Below are 21,074 nucleotides of genomic sequence, written 5' to 3' on the forward strand. Positions count from 1 at the left end.
TCCTCCCCAAACAAGCATGCTGAGCCCTGGGATGGGGTCCTAGGGTTGAGATTGGGCCAGGAAAAAGTGTCCGCATTCTCTCCTCCCCCAAACAAGCACACCCGGCACGAGGGGATAGGGTCCTCGGAGCCAAAAATGGCCCAGGGTGGGGGCTGCCTGCCTCCTTCCCCCAAACAAGCATGCCAGGCCTTGGGGGATGGGGTCCCCTGGGACAGAAATCAGCTCAGGGAGGTGGGGCTGCATGTCCCTCTCCCCCTCTAAAATGCACTGGGACCAGGGGATAGCATCCCCAGAGCAAAATGGGCCTATGTACGGAGGCCGCATCCCCTCTCCCCCATAAAAAGTGCACCAGGACCTGGGGGTGGGGTCCCTTGGGCTGATATTGTACTAGGGGGCGGGCTGTGTGCCTCCATCCCCATAAAACTCATGCTGGGCCACTGCGCATGAGGTCCCAGAGGGCCAAAGTCTCCCTGGGGAGGGGGGTGCACACACACTACCTCCCCATTCATCTAAAAGAGTAGCCCTGGGAGATGGGGTGCCCAGGGCCTAACAACTCTTGGGGAAGGGAGCAATGCAGCCCTCCCTTCCCTTTATTTTAATAAGAGGCCACGGGGATGGGGATCCCTGGGCCGATAACTGCCCGGGGAGGAGGTGGCACATGGCTCCCACTTCCATTTATTTAAAAAAAAAAAAAAAAAAAAAAACCCTGAAGGCCGTGCGCAGTGTTGGGTTGGCTCTATGGGGGCATTTTGTCTGCAGGGCCTGGCCCCAGGTTGGGCCCTGCAGCCAACCCCATGCAGGGAATTCCCTTTAGATTTGGTAATCAGTTATGTCACCAATTATGTCATTTGAAATGTTGTGAGTGATGACATGGAACATGTCATGAGTGATGTCATATGTGAGGTCATAAGCACTGCATGACGGGAGCACAAGTTATAGCTAGCATTGATAACTATAACGGGTGAATTTCTGTGTTTTTTAGTTCAAGACATTAATGTTATCACTGACACATTCATGTAACTATAACATTACTTTAACCTTTGTTTTTTTCAGCATACACAACAGAAGTCTATGCCTCCCTACTGAATGCTTGCAAGTGGTTTCAAAGCTTGTATTTCACAGTAAAGAGATCTAACTGTGAATTACTTTATGTAATTCACAGCACTCGTCATTTGCAGGATATTTAGCTTCCCTAACCCAAAAAAAAAAAACATTAAACACAGCATTTTGTTTGCTTTCAGAGGGGGTAAAACCAAAAACACTTTGTCAATGACAGCGCAGCTCTTAGAACATTAATCAGCACACCTAATATGCTCACCCTTGGAGGCCCATCACTGATGCAAGCATCTACAAACGAATCCTCCCCAGTGTGTGAAAACAAAAATTCCAGTCTGAGTTACCCTGTTCCACATAGAACTTTATCTTCCTTCTTTATAAAAGGCTTGTTCAACCTACTCTGTCGAAACAATGTCATATAAAATGAGGCCTATAATAATATACTTGGTTGGATAAAACATGCTCTAAATATTAGCACACTGCCCCAACAAAACACACATTTCTCATGGTAAAGGGGGTCTGGCGAATCGGAAGGGACCCTCCGCTTCTTCCTCATAACACAGTAATGGGATCTCCAGTCCCAATAAAAACTTGAATTAACTTCCTGCAGCTTGTGCACAGTTCTCAGTAATGATAAAACTCAGAGACGGCCTTTGCTATGATGGCTCCCTGGGCGTGGACAGAAAGAAATTTGGCGCCCTTGCTGATGGCAGTTATTAAATGAGGCAGCAGGGTGTGCCTTTTGTGTTTGTTGGTCCTTACCTGGATGAGCAGCGACTGGCCCCTGAACACAAAAATCCCCAGACCCCCCTCAGGCTCACCTACATCACTGACAGCTTAGCTGTCTCACGCAGGTGATCGTTTTGTTGATGTGTTTTCAGCAGGGGTGGGAGGGTGAAAGGAGGGAATGGAAGAGGGCTAAAGGGGGGTTAAAAATATCACCCGCGGTATGATAATGATGGACTAAAACCACCTTAAACTAACAGATCAGACAGAAACAAATAGGTAGGAACAAGGACAAGGCTGGGGCAAGACAGGAAGCGCGCTGCTGTTGGCATATCCTTAATGCACACTGCTCAATGCTCGCCCTTGCTAAAAGCCGGCCCTGTTAAAACTACTGAGGCCTTTCAGTGCTCCTGAACAAATGTAAAATTCAACAGCATGCAAATATGGATTCTATCAGGGCTTTAAGTGGACTGGGTCCGGCCAGGTCAAAAACCCATTAGTAATTAAAAACAGACATTGAAACGGGTCTTTTTCAGGCAACAAGATTCATGTCTTTAACTTCAATGGCAAATAACACTGATCGAAATTTCAACAATGAAAGTAAAAATGTTCCACGTCATTGGAGGAAGCTGGTTCTTTATATAGTACACAAAAATGAGGAATACTGTGCAAAGAGTCCAAGGGTTCCCTTACAAGTGGACAGGGGCTTGCTCTAGCAATCCTAAGGTGCTCTCCTAGGGGGCAGTGTGGTCGAGCAGTGTTACGCCTATCAGAGAGGATTGTTAGACATTTGCTGCATGCACACAGTCAATAAATTATACACACGACTCAATAAGGAGATCCACTCCAATTTATTAAAATAACACTTATCTTTATATGATTGGCACCAAGATCATCACAATCAGGTAAGTAAGATTCGAGTTATGAATTTTTACAGGTTTGAAAAATCAACACAGTGCAATTTCTGAAGTGGTAATCTTATCCTATGGATGAAAGGCATATACTGCATACAAGTACATCACAACTACTTACAGGACCAAACTTCTAGAGTTAAGGTAAGTACAGGTTGAGGTGCAAAGCAGCACCAACAGGTCACTTCAGGAGGCACTGGGGAGTCCATGTGCAGAGGTGTTTTTCAGCGTCGGATGCCCTAGTTCTATCCTATGGGAAAAGGAACATATACTGCATTTGGGCACTTAGCAACCACTTACAGGACTATTCTTCTGAAGTTAAGGTAAGCAAAGGGCAAGGTCCAAGGCAGCACCATCAAGTCACTTAGGGAGGCACTGGGGCGTCCGGGTGCACAGGTGCTTTTCAGAGTTGAGTTCCATAATATCATCTTATGGGGAATAGTCTGGTTAGAAAGATGCTGCAAGCTGGGACAAAAGGACCAGTCGGGCTGAACAAACAAAGGGCCTTCAGTTTCACGATTCTTGGGACGTAGGGACACTTTTGATCCTCTTCTCCTCAAGCCGGTGCAGCTGGGTGCAGAGGTTTACTGAGGCGTCAGGTTTTTGTCATCAGTTCACTCGCGGTAGAGGAGGCCTGCACAAAGAGGCGGCATCAGGAAGTCCACAGTTGGCAAACCCAAGGTGGGCTTCATCTCTCAAGGGTTGGGCGACCACGATGGTACCGCTGGTCCACTTCAACTCGGGTTAGGGGCACAGCTTGCTAAAACTAGATGGCCAGTAGACCAGCAGCTGGTAGGTTTTCAGGGGGCACCTCTAAATTGCCCTCTGGATGCATGTATTAATAAACCTATCACTGGAATTAGTGAGGGTTTATTATTATGAGATGTTTGATACCAAATATCGCTAGTTTCAGTGAAGCCATCATGTTGCTGGGGAACTCACATTGACCAGTGCCCAGCACATGCACTTAAAATGGCTTCCCTGATCACTTACTATATCTAAGAATCGACAAAGACATAGTACAATGCATGCAATACACTGCATCCTGCCTTAGGGCTGGAAGGCCTGCTGTAGGGGGTGACTTACATATATTGCATGCAGTGTTAGTGAGCACGGCACAAAGGCTGGGTGCCATGTTGTGCTTTCACTTTTAGCTGCACCAAGACACGCAGCCTGAGATGGCAGTCTGCATGTGCTAGGTGAGGGGTCCATAAGGGTGGCACAATACATGCTGCAGCCCTTGGTGACCCTCTTTGGTGCTCATGCCTTAAGTCCCTGGGTATCATTTACTAGCGACTTACAGGGGTGCCAAAGGTATTACCAATTGGGGAACAATTCTACAGCTGTAGGGAAAGAGATCTGGCACTGGGGACCTGGACAGCGGAAAACCAATGCACTTTCAGTCAAAACTGCATCATGTACCAGGAAACAAGTGGGGGTGACTATGTCAAAAGGGGTCACTTTCCTATTTATCATGTTTTACTTCATCTTGCACCAAAACACCAGTCGGTTTGCACACTATAGGGTTTAAATAAAATTAGCTACTGTGTTTAAACCACGCCCCTCATTATATAGGCCACGCCTCTTCTAGAGACCCCCTTCCCCCCACAACTTTTGCACCCCACTTAAAGCCTTGGATTCTACACAATTAAACATAATGCTGCACCCAGAAAGGGATGATCTAAGAAGAACCCCCACAAAGGAAATGAAATGGGGAAGCTAATGAACAGGGAACATCCCATGAATAAAAGGACACAGGAAGCACTCATTCTAGTAGGAAGGTGCAGAGCGAGCCCCCAGGAGGGACTCAGAAAGCACTTCTTTCAGGTGATCACGTACATATCTTTAAAGGATGGAGCACAGACATGCCGCTGGCAGGTAAGACAAAGGGTGTGCTACATATAGGCACACCATTGAGACCACTCTTTACAAGGGGCTACAAAGAGGCACCCATGCAAAAGGGGCGCAAAGGGAGTATCACATTTAGGAGAATGCACTTGCAGCCGCCTACACTGAGAAGGGGACAGGGCAAAGGGGAGGGCTTGAATTCTGAAAGAGAGGATTGTAAAGGAGGTTACACATGACCATGCAAAAGATACCATGAGTCACTGTGCTGGAGCAGGCACAAGGAAGCACCATGCAGGAGACAGTGGGAGTCACTATTCAGTAGACACAGGGGTCACTGCATCAAAGGAGACTTGGAGAGTCACCATGTGAGAGGAACACAGCAAACTCCCTTTCAACAGGGAATTGGGTAATGACTATCACCAATGGACATGTGCTCCAGTCCAGGGCTTTTCTTCTACAAAATATTGATTTGAGGTGTAATAGCTCATTTTACACAATTGAAGTATACAAGTATGGGAATATAGAACAGCAAATGTAGAAGTCAAACTTACTGTACAAATCGGACTCATCCAGGATCTCAGACTTGATGATTTCCTCAATGACATCCTCCAGCGTCACCAGTCCAACGACCTCATAGAAGGGGTCACCCTCACCTTCACTGTTCACTTTCTGTACTATGGCTAGATGGGATTTACCTGAGGGGTGAAGACAAAAAAAAGATCAGAAAAGGTACAGTGCAGCTGAGAGTCTGGCACAGCAAATTATCTTTCACTTGGTTCTGCGTTGCTGAACACTAATTTTCCCACAAACAGCAGACTGGACATATAAAGCAGCACATACTTTTAGGAAACCTCCCAAACTCTGGACAGAGGGACCACCTATCCCAGTAGGGGAATTGCTGTCAGATTTGAAGGTCATAGATATTTCCCCAATGTTACAAATGATTCCAATTTCAGAGAGGACCCACTGAAGGTGGCATAGAAAAGCTAGAGAATGCTGCATTTGCCTCTATTTATGGTTGATGCATTTTGTCCACAGATACTATACACAGCATAAAACAGCACAAGATGGCAGCCATCTGTGCGTGCACACACTGTGGCCATATTGGAATGCTTTTTCTTTTGTTTTAGGCAAAACAATTCAAAGATGGCCACCATGCAACCATAGGCATATATACAAAAGGGAAGCCATTTTGTCATGAAATACAATCAATTTAAAGATGGCCATTCACAAATACAAGTGGGTGGAAAGCAATGACTGTGGGAGACTAGTACATTTTAAGGAGAATGGGGTACTCAAAGGATGGGGAGGAACAGGGAGAGACAAACAGGTAGACAATCTTTCATTGCAGTGCCTGAGGAACTAGTTTATGACATCAGCAGTGGACAGATACATGCAATCAATACAAAACACAGTGAGATCGAAATACTACTTGGGCAGGACAACCCTGAAATGGGAGGAAATCAATCAAATCAGGAGTAGGAAAATAAGATAGACAGAAAGCCACTGAATCATGAGCAAAGGACAGACACAAAGCCCACCCTAAGATTACATTGGATACAATAGGTATGGTAGCAAACAGATCGTCTTTTTAGGAGACCACAAAAAACGGTTCACTCCCACTCAGACACAATGTAGGAGACAAGAATTTTCATCTGTGGCATGAGCATCAATAAAACAAAACCAAGCAATAGCATTTGCTACTAACCTTTTTTTTTTTTAAACAGAATTTGTTAGCATTTCAAATTAAACACACCAAACAGAAGGTTGCATACATTTGTTATACAGTAATCATTATCTGAACAATTACGTGTGTTATGTGATGCATACAAACCACTTGGTGAAGAACAATCGAACACTGTCAACTTACACGCTTTTCTGCATCTGCTGCATAGCAAGCATATGATACCGCCCTATCTACGTAACCTGTCCAAAGAAGTGATTAACACTAATGTAATGGTACTTATGTGGTCCCTGCTTCTTCAGTGTCCGCATGGTGTGAAGGTGACAAGGAGGTGTCAGGGGTAGACAAATCAGGATACTTTAAACAGTCAACTAGAAGGGTCCAGTCCCTGGCTTTATCAGCAGTATAACTCCCTTTTGCTGCTTTTAAGTATAACACTTGTCCTTCTATTTCTGTCCACAGCAACAAGGTTTTATACATCGGTCTATACAAGGGCTCTTGGAAGCCTTCCAATGCATTCTTATGTCTCTTTTAGCTAGTATGAAAGCCAGACCTATACATTTTGTAGTCAGTTTTAGTGAGTGGAGGCACGGAAACCCCCCCCCCAGTAGGCCATTCATAGGAGTGGCCGGGATCTGCCTCTCAGTCACCTCCGCTATACAGTGGAATACTCCCTCCCAAAAGTCCATCAGCTGCGGGCAGGACCACAACAAGTGAAAAAGTTGGCTTTCCGTTCTGAGCATTGAGGGCAATGGGTATCCTCTGTGTTAAACATTTGTGCCATTCTACCAGAAGTGAGATAAGCCCTGTGCAGTATAAAGAAATGTATTAATTTAAAGCAGATGTTCCTGGATATTGTACTTATATGTGATAAGATGGTGGACCATTTTATGTCGTCTATACAGAGACCACGTTCCCATTTAAGGCGCAAGGCATCTAGTGGGAGTAATATGTCTGTACATAATGCATTGTGCAGTTGCGTGACTGCCTTAACCTTGCCGCTTATGGTACATAGTTTCTGGCGACCCAAATGAAGCTGGAGTTCTATGGGTCCCTTTCGCCAATGCCACCCAATTGTGATGACTAGTGTTCTATGTAGTAGGAATTGTCCTTGTGGCAGTCCATAGTTGTCTGTCAGGACATCAAAGAGCATAAGCTGGTCGTCCCTGTAAAGGTCTCCCAGGGTGGTGATATAGTGTTCCGCCCATCCCGATAGCCCTCCAGGGCCCGTCCCCTTGGCAGGGTTACTAGGCATCCCAGTGGGAGTTCAGTGGCGTATGGAGCTTGTTGTCTGAGGGCGCTGCAGATCTCGCGATCAGCAGCAACTTATTACTTGTAATTCTGCTGAGTTGCCGGGGAGTGCTTGTTTGGGTGCCATTAGGAAGCGGAGTAGGAATATGTGATGGAACAACTAGGTCCTAAACAACTACTTGTCTAAACCACTACTGCTAAACAACAAAAAATTCTCTACAACGAAGTTCTGAAAAACTACTGTCTAAACAACGATTTTTCCTGAATAATGAATTTTAAGGTAAGTTTTAAGGCAAGGTTAGAATTTATATATTACATATATATATATATATATATATATATATATATATATATATATATATATATATATATATATATATATATATAAATTCTAAACAACTAATAAACCATAAAAAAAGAAAAACTTCCCTTACAATTTGTTGTTCAGGCAATTGTTATTCAGGCAAAATCGTTGTTTAGACAGTAGTTGTTCAGTACTTCGTTGTAGAGACTTTTTAGTTGTTTAGCAGCAGTGGTTTAGGCAAGTAGTTGTTTAGGACCTACTTGTTCAGGATGTTTCCCACGAAGTAGTATGAGGTAGGGTGGAATATTGTGGGGTACTACTCCATCCATCTGCTGCCATGCATGGAGCCATTGTGCAAACCATTGGAGCTGACCTGCAGGACAATATACTTCCATGTCCGGGGCAGCTAGTCCTCCCCTTCCTACCGGGAGCTGCAACTTGCTCAAAGCTACTCTGTGCCTACCCTTCCCCAAGATGTGTTCAAGTACTATTGTATTTATTTCCCAGAAGAGGGATTGTGGAAGGAAGATTGGTAGTGTAGTAAGGAAGTAAACTAGCCGTGGCAATGCCACCATTTTATCTACCTCTATGCGGCCTGCCAATGATAGCGGGAGCGACTTCCAGAATGTCACATTTCCTCCGAGTTTCCGGATTTCTGCACCCACATTTCCCTCCTGTAAGTCACAGGGTTAATGATAAATTTGCACTCCAAGATTTCTAAACTTGGACCCTGTAAGTTGTGTAGTGGGGGGTGTGACGGTAGAGTGGGAAAATAAGAGATTTTTGCCAGTTTATTCGGAGGCCCGATAGATTCCCAAATCGTTCGAGTAGTGTGATGGATCCCTGCAGTTCTGAATCAGCGTTGCGGGGGAAAAGGATCATATCATTCATGTATAATGCTATTTTATATAGGTACCCATGTACTATTAATCCTTTGTAGTGCTTCCCAACCTTGGCTGCATGTGCTAGTGGCTTCACTGCCACTGCAAAAAGAAGGAGGGAGACGGGGCAACCTTTTCTCGTACCCCTGCTCACTACATATGATTCTGAAATAGTTCTACCTGTTTTAACGTGGGCTGTTGGCGCTGCGTATAGTAGTTTGGTCAATCTGATGAACCCCTGTCCCAGTACCATCTTCTCCCGATACAGAACGTCCCATGTCAGGCTATCAAATGCCTTTTCTATGTTGATTGCCATTATCATCACTACCTCAGTCTCTGGGTGCATAGGGCACAGGAGGGAGATAAGGCGTCAAATGTTGAAGGCTGTGTTATGGCTTGGGATGAAGCCAGTTTGATCTGGGTGGATCAGTTTAGGCATGTTTGGGAGAAGGTGTGCCGCCAGGATTCTACTCAGGATTTTGTAATCCATATTCAGAATGGATAATGGGCGGTATGACTGTACCTCTGTAGTTGGTTTGCCCGTCTTTAATAACTGTATGACTAAGGCCTCTCTCGTCCTAGAGGGGAGATGACCTATCTCCAGTGCCTCTGTATAAAGCTCCACCAATCTAGGAGCTAGTTCATTGCATTATGTGGCATAGAACTCCACCCGGAGGCCATCTGCACCGGACACCTTATCTCTAGCCATAGTTTTGATAGCTTCCCTGATCTCAGGAATGGTTATTGGTCCCCCTAGGCCCTGCTCGTTTTCTTCTGGGAGGCATGAGAGGTTTCCTATTTCCAGGAACTGCAGGTGGGAGGGAGGAAGGTCGGCCCCAGCTGGTGCATATAAGGAGGTGTAAAACTCAGCAAATCTATGATTAATATCGGTCTGATGATACAGCCATGCACCATTTGCGGCCTCTATTTCTAATATCAGGGAGTTATTGGGGGCCGGGTTGACCTACCACGCCATTAGGGTTCCAGGCTCGTCAATTTTGGTGTGTGCCCGTGTCATATAGGCTTTATAATCATAGCAGCGCAGCCTCTCTACGGAAGCTGCGGCCTCCTCCTTTGCCTCCAGCAATCGTGGCCCAAGGGCATGGTCGTTTGGCCTCTCACATCCCAATGCACAAAGGATTTTTTCCTTGTTCTCAGTTTCCTGAACCAGAGTACACCTGACACCCAATACCACTGCTACGCACCTGCCTTTGATTACTGTTTTACAGGCTTCCAATTCTGTTGTCCGGGTGGGAGTGGATGCTGTGTTCTCCGAAAAATAGCTACAGATGGCTTCTCCAATAGTCTAACGAAATACAGTATCATCCAGGTTTTTTACTCTTAGGTGCCAAGTCGGTATACAAGGGCACTCTCTGTGCCATTCTAGCCATAACAATAGGGGGTTGTGATCAGAGAGTGTCCTACATAAATACTCCGATGGCTGAGCTGTACTGGGGACATCTGGAGTTGTCAGGAATGTGTCAAGCCTAACAAGAAGGTCATGAAGCACCAAGTAAAAGGAGTAATCCCTCTCCCTGGGGTGCATTTGTCCCCAAGAGTCCACAAAACCCCAATTATTTCGCAATTCTCTAAATGATTTGGCTGCAAGTGTCACTGCGGAGTTACCCAAAGGAGAGTGTGACCTATCAAGGCAAGTACCTGACATGCAGTTATAGTCTCCTCCTAGGATTATATGCATTTGCTACTAACTTGCTGTTTTACCAGGCTTACAATTGGAAGGGCGGCATACTAGTTCATTTGCTACTGAAAAGTAGTGATGCTCCTGGTTACTTCTGAAGATGTCAGAACTATTACTACTTCTACAATAATTACTTACATTACTATCATCATCAGCAAGAAACACCTAATAAGTGAAATTAGCTCCCTTGTGTCACTTTCAAAAATCATACCTGAATGCATGTCTAATACGGTTCCAAGGAGGCTATATCTTACAGAGACACATCTTTTCCTTTCACAAGCTTTATCTTCACATTTTTTGTTTACATGTGTATTGGCCGAATTAATAACTTGATGCTCTGTCTAAGCACTGCAAACGACCAGTGCTCATACGACAAAATTTAATGGTATTCACTTTACCAACTTTCACGTGGGTGGAAGGCTAACTCATTCTTGCCAGGATTTCAACACGTGACCTAAAGATCACTGCACGGGGGCCAGTGTTATGAGAAACCCATAATTTGGGGCATTGCGTGAAACCCACCAGTTAACGAGACCCTTACTGGCAAGTGCTGAATTTAATAAGCCATCTTGCCAGCTAAAGATAAAATGAACTGAGCCTATACACCAACTAAAAGAATAATCGTATTTTTTAAAATATAATATGATGCCTGATGTTTTGGTGTTATAGAGTCATCTGGTAACCTGCACACCAAACCTAAGCAGTGGGCGGGCTGCAAGTCTTTTAATGAGCACAATAGTGTCATAAGTGAGTGCATGCGCTCGCAGGGTCAACCCTAATGAGAAATCCAACTTTCAATACAGCAAAGATCCACATGTATCTGGTGCTCAGTCACGTTGCGCTAGCGAGGAGTAAAGACCTGCAGCATATTAAGAAAGAGCTAATCTCTCATCGGTCAGATGCTTCAAGTGTTACCCACCAAGATGTATGTTGTGTGTGTAGAAGGGAGAACATGTAGGTCTTCCAATCAGGCGCAAGCAAGTAATTTACTTGATTCACAATAGAAAAGTGTGAGGAGAACAAAGAAACAAACATGAAATAAATCCTTGGTTACAGTCTTTTCCATCAGTTCTAAGTGCATCGTCTGTCCCTGCCTACCAGAGGTCCTGGACCTGTCCTGGGATCTATAGGGGTGCACAAAGTGTGCACTCATTGCTGACAGTGGACTACTTTCCATGTCGTGATTAAGGCACATAGAGGGGTAGTGGCAGCATACAGCGGTTAAGAGAATTCATAGTGTGAGCAAACCTTTTTATCTGGGTCATTCTGGTTGAGGCCTACAAGCCTACCTGTGTAAAGCTCTACTTCAATGTGTATGCTCAGCCCTTATGCTGAACTTCCATGTGTACGTTAAGCTTGTTTGTGTAACAAATATAATACATGCATGAAGTGAGTAAGCCAGAGTAATGGAGGTCACTGGGCTCTATTTTGGATACCACTGGCCTGATATAGCACAAGATGGAGGTTGAAGACTGTGCTACCAGGCAGTGGAAGTATATTATTTCAATTTCTGCCGTTGGAGGTAGGAGATCCAATACTGAAGTGAGGAATGGAAAAACTGCTGCCTTTAAAAAAATCTATAAACCTTTTGGGTAAGCAAAGAGCTGCTTTTAAGTCCTTCTGAACTCTTCCATTTTGTGGATGGTAGTGGTGAGGGATGGGACTGCAGACTGTTGTGCCATGTAAGGAAGGCTCTAGTCAAGGGCTGCTTTTTTTGTCTTTCCCCCATTACTTCTTCAGTTTCAATGTGTAGGAAAGTACCATCTTGCCTGGTATGTTACCCCCATATTTCACTGTATATATGTTGGTTTAGGCATGTGTCGTTGGGACCCTGCCAGGCAGGGCCCCAGTGCTCATAAGTATGTGCCCTGTATGTGTTCCCTGTGTGATGCCGAACAGTCTCACTGAGGCACTGCTAACCAGAACCTCAGTGGTTATGCTCTCTCTGCTTTCCAAATTTGTCAGGCTAGTGACTAAATTTACCAATTCACATTGGCATACTGGTACACCCATATAATTCCCTAGTATATGGTACTGAGGTACCCAGGGTATTGGGGTACCAGGAGATCCCTATGGGCTGCAGCATTTCTTTTGCCACCCATAGGGAGCTCTGACAATTCTTACACAGGTCTGCCAGTGCAGCCTGAGTGAAATAACGTCCACGTTATTTCACAGCCATTTACCACTGCACATAAGTAACTTATAAGTCACCTATATGTCTAACCTTCACCTAGTGAAGGTTGGGTGCAAAGTTACTTAGTGTGTGGGCACCCCCACATCGTTCAGGGTAAATTCCCCGGACTTTGTGAGTGCGGGGACACCATTACACACGTGCACTGTAAATAGGTCACTACCTATGTACAGCGTCACAATGGTAACTCCAAACATGGCCATGTAACATGTCTAAGATCATGGAATTGTCACAGGGGGACAATTCCATGATCCCCCGGGTCTCTAGCACAGAACCCGGGTACTGCCAAACTGCCTTTACGGGGTCTCCACTGCAGCTGCTGCCAACCCCTCAGACAGGTTTCTGCCCTCCTGGGGTCCAGGAAACCCTGGCCCAGGAGGGCAGAACAAAGGACTTCCTCTGAGAGAGGGTGTAACACCCTCTCCCTTTGGAAATAGGTGTGAGGGCTGGGGAGGAGTAGCCTCCCCCAGCCTCTGGAAATGCTTTGATGGGCACAGATGGTGCCCATCTCTGCATAAGCCAGTCTACACCAGTTCAGGAATCCCCCAGCCCTGCTCTGGCGCGCAAATGGACAAAGGAAAGGGGAGTGACCACTCCCCTGACCTGCACCTCCCAGGGGAGGTGCCCAGATCTCCTCCAGTGTGTCCCGGACCTCTGCCATCTTGGAAACAGAGGTGTCTATGGCACAATGTACTGCTCTGAGTGGCCAGTGCCAGCAGGTGACGTCAGAGGCTCCTTCTGATAGGCTCTTACCTCTCTTGGTAGCCGATCCTCCTTCCTTGGTAGCCAAACCTCCTTTGCTGGCTATTTAGGGTCTCTGCTTTGGGGATCTCACCAGATAACAAATGCAAGAGCTCATCAGAGTTCCTCTGCATCTCCCTCTTCACCTTCTGCCAAAGGATCGACCGCTGACTGCTCAGGACACCTGCAAAACAGCAACAAAGTAGCAAGACGACTACTAGCAACCTTGTATCGCCTCATCCTGCCGGCTTTCTCGACTGTTTCCAGGTGGTGCATGCTCTGGGGGTAGCCTGCCTCTTCTCTGCACCAGGAGCTCTGAAGAAATCTCCTGTGGGTCGACGGAATCTTCCCCCTGCAACCGCAGGCACCAAAAGACTGCATCACTGGTCCTCTGGGTCCCCTCTCAGCACGACGAGTGTGGTCCCTGGAACTCAGCAACTCTGTCCAAGTGACTCCCACAGTCCAGTGACTCATCAGTCCACGTTTGGTGGAGGTAAGTCCTTGCCTCCCCACGCTAGACTGCATTGCTGGGTACCGCGTGATTTGCAGCTGCTCCGGCTCCTATGCACTCTTCCACGATTTCCTTCGTGCACAGCCAAGGCTGGGTCCCCGACACTCCTTCCTGCAGTGCACAACCTTCTGAGTTGTTCTCCGGCATCGTGGGACTCCCTTTAGTGACTTCGGGTGGACTCTGGTTCACTTTTCTTCAAAGTGCCTATTCAGGTATTTCTGCGGGCGCTACCTGCTTCTGTGAGGGCTCCCTGAGTTGCTGGGTGCCCCCTCTGTCTCCTCATCCGAGTGGCGACATCCTGGTCCCTCCTGGGCCACAGCAGCACCCAAAAACCTCTACAGCGACCCTTGCAGCTAGCAAGGCTTGTTGCCGGTCTTTCTGCGTGGGAACACTTCTGCAAGCTTCATTGCGACGTGGGACATCCGTCTTCCAAAGGAGAAGTTCCTAGCTCTCTTCTTTCTTGCAGAACTCCAAGCTTCTTCCAACAGGTGGCAGCTTCCTTGCACCCTCAGCTGGCATTTCCTGGGCTCCTGCCCACTCTCGACACTGTCGTGACTATTGGACTTGGTCCCCTTGTCTTACAGGTAGTCAGGTCAGAAAATCCACTGTTGTTGCATTGCTGGTGTTTGTTCTTTCTGCAGAATCCCCCTATCACGACTTCTGTGCTCTCTGGGGGTAGTAGGTGCAATTTACACCTACCTTTCAGGGTCTTGGGTTGGGCTATTTTTCCAACCCTCACTGTTTTCCTACAGTCCCAGCGACCCTCTACAAGCTCACATAGGTTTGGGGTCGATTTGTGGTTCGCATTCCAGTTTTGGAGTATATGGTTTGTGTTGCATCTATACCTATGTGCTCCTATTGCAATCTATTGTAACTTTACACTGCTTGCATTACTTTTCTTCTTGCTATTATCTGCATAATTTTGGTTTGTGTACATATATCTTGTGTATATAACTTATCCTCATACTGAGGGTACTCACTGAGATACTTTTGGCATATTGTCATCAAAATAAAGTACCTTTATTTTTAGTACTTCTGTGTATTGTGTTTTCTTTTGATATTGTGCATATGACACCAGTGGTATGGTAGGAGCTTTACAGGTCTCCTAGTCCAGCCTAAGCTGCTTTGCCATAGCTACCTTCTATCAGCCTAAGCTGCTAGAAACACCTCTTCTGCACTAATAAGGGATAACTGGACCTGGCACAAGGTGTAAGTACCTCTGGTACCCAGTACAAGCTAGGCCAGCCTCCTACACAATGGTGACAACTAAGTGCAGAGGCACCTCTTTTGTGCTTCTTCAGTGGGTGCTCCAGGATGCAGACACCCCCAGCTCTATCTGCAGTGTGAGGCCTCACACTACCCACAGGCTGTTTCTGGAGAACAGCCTAGAAAGGACGTTTGACAGAAGAACCACACTAATCCTGCTTTACAGTGTGAGACAGTGGATCTACATCCCCTGAGAGTATGAAATTGGGACCCAAACCACCATACTTTGCTATAGTTCCAAGTCCTTTAAACCCAAGGAAGGGAGAATACTACAGAGAATTAAATGTGCTGCTGTGCAACAAGGGCAGGTTTCTGCCGAACAACTGTCTCCCAGGGGGGAGAGGACTTAACCTGAACTCTGCATTTCCTACTGGAGGAGCTGTATACCTGTCCTGTAGTACACAGAAGCTTGCCTGGCGAGAGAGGGGAGGAGCAGTGTGGTCTTGGTGGCTGTGGGGCACCAGGAAGAAGCAGACTATACATGAGCAATATAGAGGGACCTTGGTGCTTGTTGTTTCAACCACCTCCTCCCACATATACACTCCAAACTCACACTCCAGTTAATGGAGGAAGTTGCAACACTGCAAGTGCCAGGCAGGGGCTGCAATTGCGTGACCACGTGAGGCCAAGCCAGGGCTACATCTGCTGAATATAGTAGGCTTAACCAGACGCTGCAACTGCTGTTTGCTGAAGGTCCAATGGGGCAGCCTCTGACAAATACAGAAAGCCTGGGTGGAGGCTGCAGTTGTTTGGTTTCCTGAAGGCCCAGTAAGGACTGCATCTGTGGAGCTCGGTACCCCCGGATGCTGGTTGACTCTGAATCCCCTGGTACAGTACCTACCTTAGGTCCACTCTGGAAAGAAACACTTCAGGACTTCCAATCAGCTGACCTGCAGACTCCACCTGCTTCATAGAAGCCTCACCAACAAGACTACTGCAACCGGATTCTCACTACAAGCTTGCAGGACTTGGAGCTGCAAACTCTGAAGGGAGACTGACCAGATGCAATGATGAAAGGGACCCACACCCAGTTCTGATGAACTCTGACAAGTACATGTCGGCTATCCGCACTTCTTTCAAGTGCGCATATAGCTGTGCAGGGCATGTGCCCACGGTGGAACAGACTCGTGAGAGCTCTCTTGCCCAAGAAAGGGGCAAGATTAAGACAGAGCGGATTTTTGCACTGTGGGCAATGAAAACTTCACCTGAGCCAGATTCATGCTACTCCTGAATGTCCCTACAGATGGGGGTGAGGAACCTATTCTATTCTATTCTTGTAAAGTGCATGGCCACCCAGAGGCCTCCCAGCGCTACCCAAGAGAAGGATGGTCAGAGGAAGTTCAGAGGTTGCAGTCAAAGAGCCAGGTCTTCTCGGCTTTGTGAAAAGGAAGTTCATGCTCTAGAAGGCACAGATCCAGAGGCAACAGTTTTGAAAGCCTGGGGGCCAAATAAGAGGTAGACCGGCCACCCCATCAAGCCCTGGGCACCTTCAGTAAGTGGGCAGACAATGAACAAAGAAATCTCTCTGAAAGATATGTAATTGCAAGAGAATGGAGCAAGGCAGGGCCCTTGTTGTTGACAGCCCTGTGCATCATGCAGAGGGTCTTGAACTGAATGCGGCGTACCACCGGGATCTAATGTAGGTCTCGCATGGCCTTGGAGGCAGACGTGTGTTTGGGGACATTCAACGGCAAGCGTGCAGTGGCATTTTGCACCGTCTGCAGCTTCCTGGTGACATAGCAAGGAGGACCAAGGAATAAAGCATTCCCATAATTAAACTGAGTTAGCACCAGGGCCTGCATGACTAATCGTCTAGCCATAGCAGGGAGGAGATGGAGGATCTTTTGCAGCATTTTCAAAGTACCAAAGCAGCAAGCTTTGTGGCATACTTACACATAGTCAGGCCCAAATCGAGCCACATACCAAGGCTCGTTATTGATCCTTTAAGATTGGGCAGACCACAGAGGTAGTCCGACACAGGACTTGAGATCTGGTAGCTGAGGTTGTTACCCAGCAACATAATCTCGACTGTATCCTCACTGAGCTTCAATTTACAATTTGACATCCAATAGGCAACCTCCTGTAGACGCAAGGATAGAGAAGGCTGACCAGGGTGAGCGTCATGGGAGATTTACATAACTGTTGGAAATGGCCTTTCAGTAGGGTCACCCCCAAACTTTCGCTTTCCTCCTTCTCTTTTTCTGACCTCTTTTTTGCTGGCGTTAGGGCTCTGTGCACTTTAAAACTGCTAATCAGTGCTAAAGTGCATATGCTCTCTCCCTAAAACGTGGTGACATTGGCTCATACCCAATTGGCTTATTTAATTTACTCGTAAGTCCCTAGTCAAGTGCACTACATGTGCCCAGGGCCTGTGAATTAAATGCTACTAGTAGGCTGCAGCACTGGTTGTGCCACCCACATAAGTAGCCCCCTAACCATGTCTCAGGCCTGCCAGGCCAGCCATGGCAGAGCCAGCATGTTCAGTTTCACTGCCACTTTCACGTGGCATTTACAAATAATTGCCAAGCCTTAAACTCCCTTTTTGCGACATATAAGTCACCCCTAAGGTAGGCCCTAGGTAGCCCATAGGGCAGGGTGCTATGTAGGTAAAAGGCATGACATGAACATGTGTGTTCTATATGTCCTGGTAGTGTAAAACTGCTAAATTCGTTTTACACTGCTGTGAGGCCTGCTCCTTTCATAGGACAGATTTAGGGCTACACTCATACACTGTTTGAGTGGTAGATTCTAATCTGAAATGAGTAGTCAGGTCATATTTAGTATGACCAGAATGGCAATGGAAAATCCTGCTTATTGATGAAGTTGGATTTAATATTGCTATTCTAGAAATGCCACTTTTAGAAAGTGAGCATTTCTCTACACTTAAATCCTTCTGTGCCTTCCAATCCACATCTGGCTAGGTTAGCTGACAGATCCCTTGTGCATTTCACTCAGACAACCCCAAACAGACTATGCTCAGTCACACCTGCACACATCTGCATACTGAATGGGTCTTCCTGGGCTGGGAGGGTGGAGGGCCTGACACATTAGAAAGGACAGTGGCCTGCCCTTACACAATGGAGTGTCAAACCCCCTACTGGGACCCTGGCAGACAGGATGGAACTTAAAGGGGACCTGGTGCACTTCTAAGCCACTCTTTGAAGTCTCCCCACTTCAAAGGCACATTTGGGTATTTAAACAGGGCCTCTGACCCTACCAACTCAGACACTTCTGGACAAGATACCACTGGAGAAGAATCCCTGAACCAGAATCTGCAACCTGCGAAGAGGAACTGCCTGGATGCCAAAAGCACTCACCTGACTGCTTTTCTGCAAAGGATTGCAGCCCTGCTGTTGCCCTGCTGCCTTGCTTCCCCCTGGCTCTGCTGAAAAGTGCTCTCCAAGGGCCTGGATAGAGCTTGCCTCCTGTTCCTTGAAGTCTCAGGACCAAAAAGACTTCATCCTGCAAAAGAACATCTTGTGCGGCGAAACTTCGATGTACAGCCTGCAAGAAACGACGTACAGCCTGCATCACGGTGAGAAAATCACTGCACGACGAACCAGAACGACGCAGCCTAGCTCCCCGAAGTGAAGATTGACGCAGCGCCAGTGTTGCGACTGGAACATCGACGCACAGCCCATGGAATCTACGCAAAGCAGAGCCAGAACGACAAAGCCCGACTTCCTGAGAGGAATCAATGCAAGCCCCAGCCGTATCGACGCAGCTCCTTTGACTTCATCCTGCACGCCTAGGATTTCAACGCATCGTCCCCAGGGCGTCTGAAAGCCCCACAACCCGAAGAGGATCCAGGTCAGCACGCTGGAATTCGACGCAAAGCCTTCCCTGCGTGAAAACTCAACAATGCATCATCTGGGTGCGCCGGAAAATGGACACACACCTCTCTGTTTTCCACACATCTCCTCCTGTGCGGCCCCTTGCAGAGAATTTGAACGCAAATCAGGTACTTAGTGCTTCCAAGAGACATTTGTTGCTTTTTAAGAACTAAAGACTCTTTATATAATTTTCTAAGTGATATTTCAACGTGTACTTATTGAATCTTGATCGTTTTGACCTGCATTTAGCCCGATAAATATTCTATATTTTTCTAAACACTGTGTGGTGTATTTTTGTGGTGTTATACTGTGTTTTTGCATGATTTATTGCACAAATACTTTACACATTGCCTTCTAAGTTAAGCCTGACTGCTCAGTGCCAAGCTACCAGAGGGTGGGCACAGGAAAATTTGGATTGTGTGTGACTTACCCTGACTAGAGTGAGGGTCCTTGCTTGGACAGGGGGTAAACTGACTGCCAACCAAAGACCCCATTTCTAACAATAACCAGCTGTGTGTCAGGAGACCAGCGACAACATGTGAGCCTTAATCTCGGCGAGAGGGCGCATATAGATATTGAATAAAGTAGGGCTCAACGAGGTGCCTTTTAGCACGCCCCAGCATGACAGAAAGCTGGCAGAAAGAAGGCTTGATCCTGGACCTGAAAAAAATGATTCTGCAGAAAAGAGGGAAGGCAGTTAAAGACTGTATCCATGACACTAACACTACAAATTCTCTGCAAAAAGATGGAATGGTCTACTGCGTCAAATCCCACACGAAGATCAAGCAAGATCATAGCTGCTGAATGTCCCTGGTCTAAGATATTTCTGAGCTTCGCTACAACAGCTAGCAATGTTGGTTCTGTACAGCGTACAGGGCAGAAGCCCATCTGAGTAGGATATAACAGTGACTGAGATTTGAGAAAGGCCAAGAGGTGCCTGTTGACATGTTTCTCCAATAATTTGGAGATTCCGGGTACAAGGGAAATTGGCCTAAAGTTGCTTAAGTTTAAGGGATCCAAGTTGGCCTTCTTATGAAGCGGCTTGACTATCGCATGTTTCCAATGCTGGGGGACTAGCCCTAGGTCTAGCGAAAGATTGGGTACGTCTGCCAGAACGGGAACTATAGCAGCAGCCCCTTGCCTTAAATGTGCATGGGTAAAGGGTCCAGTGGTGACCTGCATTTTACTGCTAATAGCTGTTCCTCAACCAGGCAGACAGAGAGGAGTAGAAAGGCCGGGAGGGTGTGTAGGAGGCTGGCCTGGTTTGTAGTGGGTACCTTGGGGGACTTACACCTCATACCAGGTCCAGTTATCCCTTATTAGTGAAGTAGTAGTGTTCTAGCAGCTTCGGCTGATAGAGGTAGCTATAGCAGAGCAGCTTAGGCTGGACTAGGAGACATGCAAAGCTCCTGCAATACCACTTATAGTTACACAGTACTTATACACAAGTAAAGACAATACTCAGTGTTACCAAAAATAAGGGTAGTTTATATGGGTGACGCAGTACCAAAAATATCTTAGAGGCAATACTCCTTCTGGAGGTTAAGTATTATACACCATCTATACACTAGACACCAAAACAAGGTAAGTAATTAGACATAGGATAGTGCAAACAATAGGAAATGCTATAAAATGCAATGGGAGAAAATAGGTCTAGGGACAACACAAACGATATACTAAGAAAGTGGAATGTGAATCACAAATTCCCCCCTAGACAAGTGCAGTGTGTGCAGAATCGCTGGGAGAGTAAGAATACAGTAAAGGTAAGTAAATTACCCCACCCCAGAGCCCAGAAAAGCAGGAGTAAAGTACTGCAAGTTTCCTTAGGACACTCTACACCTCGTGATTGGAATTATTGCAAGAACCAACCAAGTTTACAAACAACAAACAGTGGATTCATGGACCTGAAGACCTGCAAAAGAAGGAGACCAAGTCCAGAAGTCGAAATAAGTTCCAGGAAGGACAGGAGCCCCTGCCAACCCATAAAAGGGTGCAAAAGAAGAGTCCCCGGTTGGACAAAGACTGCAGAAATGCACCCTAGGAAGATGCCAGCGGGTTCCTGCGTGATGCAAAGGATGTTCTACGTCGTGAAGTTGGATGCAGGTGAGGATTGCGGCTGGATTCCTCCAACAAGCCTTGGTTCCGGCAAAGTCGGGTTTTGCGTCAACAAGG

General features: G+C 46.6%; 1 protein-coding gene across 2 annotated transcripts in view; it reads right to left on the minus strand.

Moving 5' to 3' along the window:
- Positions 1 to 21,074, minus strand: part of CNNM4 (cyclin and CBS domain divalent metal cation transport mediator 4) — a 302,427-nt gene that overhangs the window by 144,127 nt on the left and 137,226 nt on the right. For both annotated transcript variants that reach the window (XM_069214402.1, XM_069214403.1), the window contains exon 2: positions 5,093 to 5,236. In XM_069214402.1, the coding sequence (XP_069070503.1) occupies positions 5,093 to 5,236 (144 nt within the window). The remainder of the gene's footprint in view (positions 1 to 5,092; positions 5,237 to 21,074) is intronic.

The sequence above is a fragment of the Pleurodeles waltl genome, chromosome 11 (assembly GCF_031143425.1).
Source record: "Pleurodeles waltl isolate 20211129_DDA chromosome 11, aPleWal1.hap1.20221129, whole genome shotgun sequence".
Lineage (NCBI taxonomy): Eukaryota > Metazoa > Chordata > Amphibia > Caudata > Salamandridae > Pleurodeles > Pleurodeles waltl.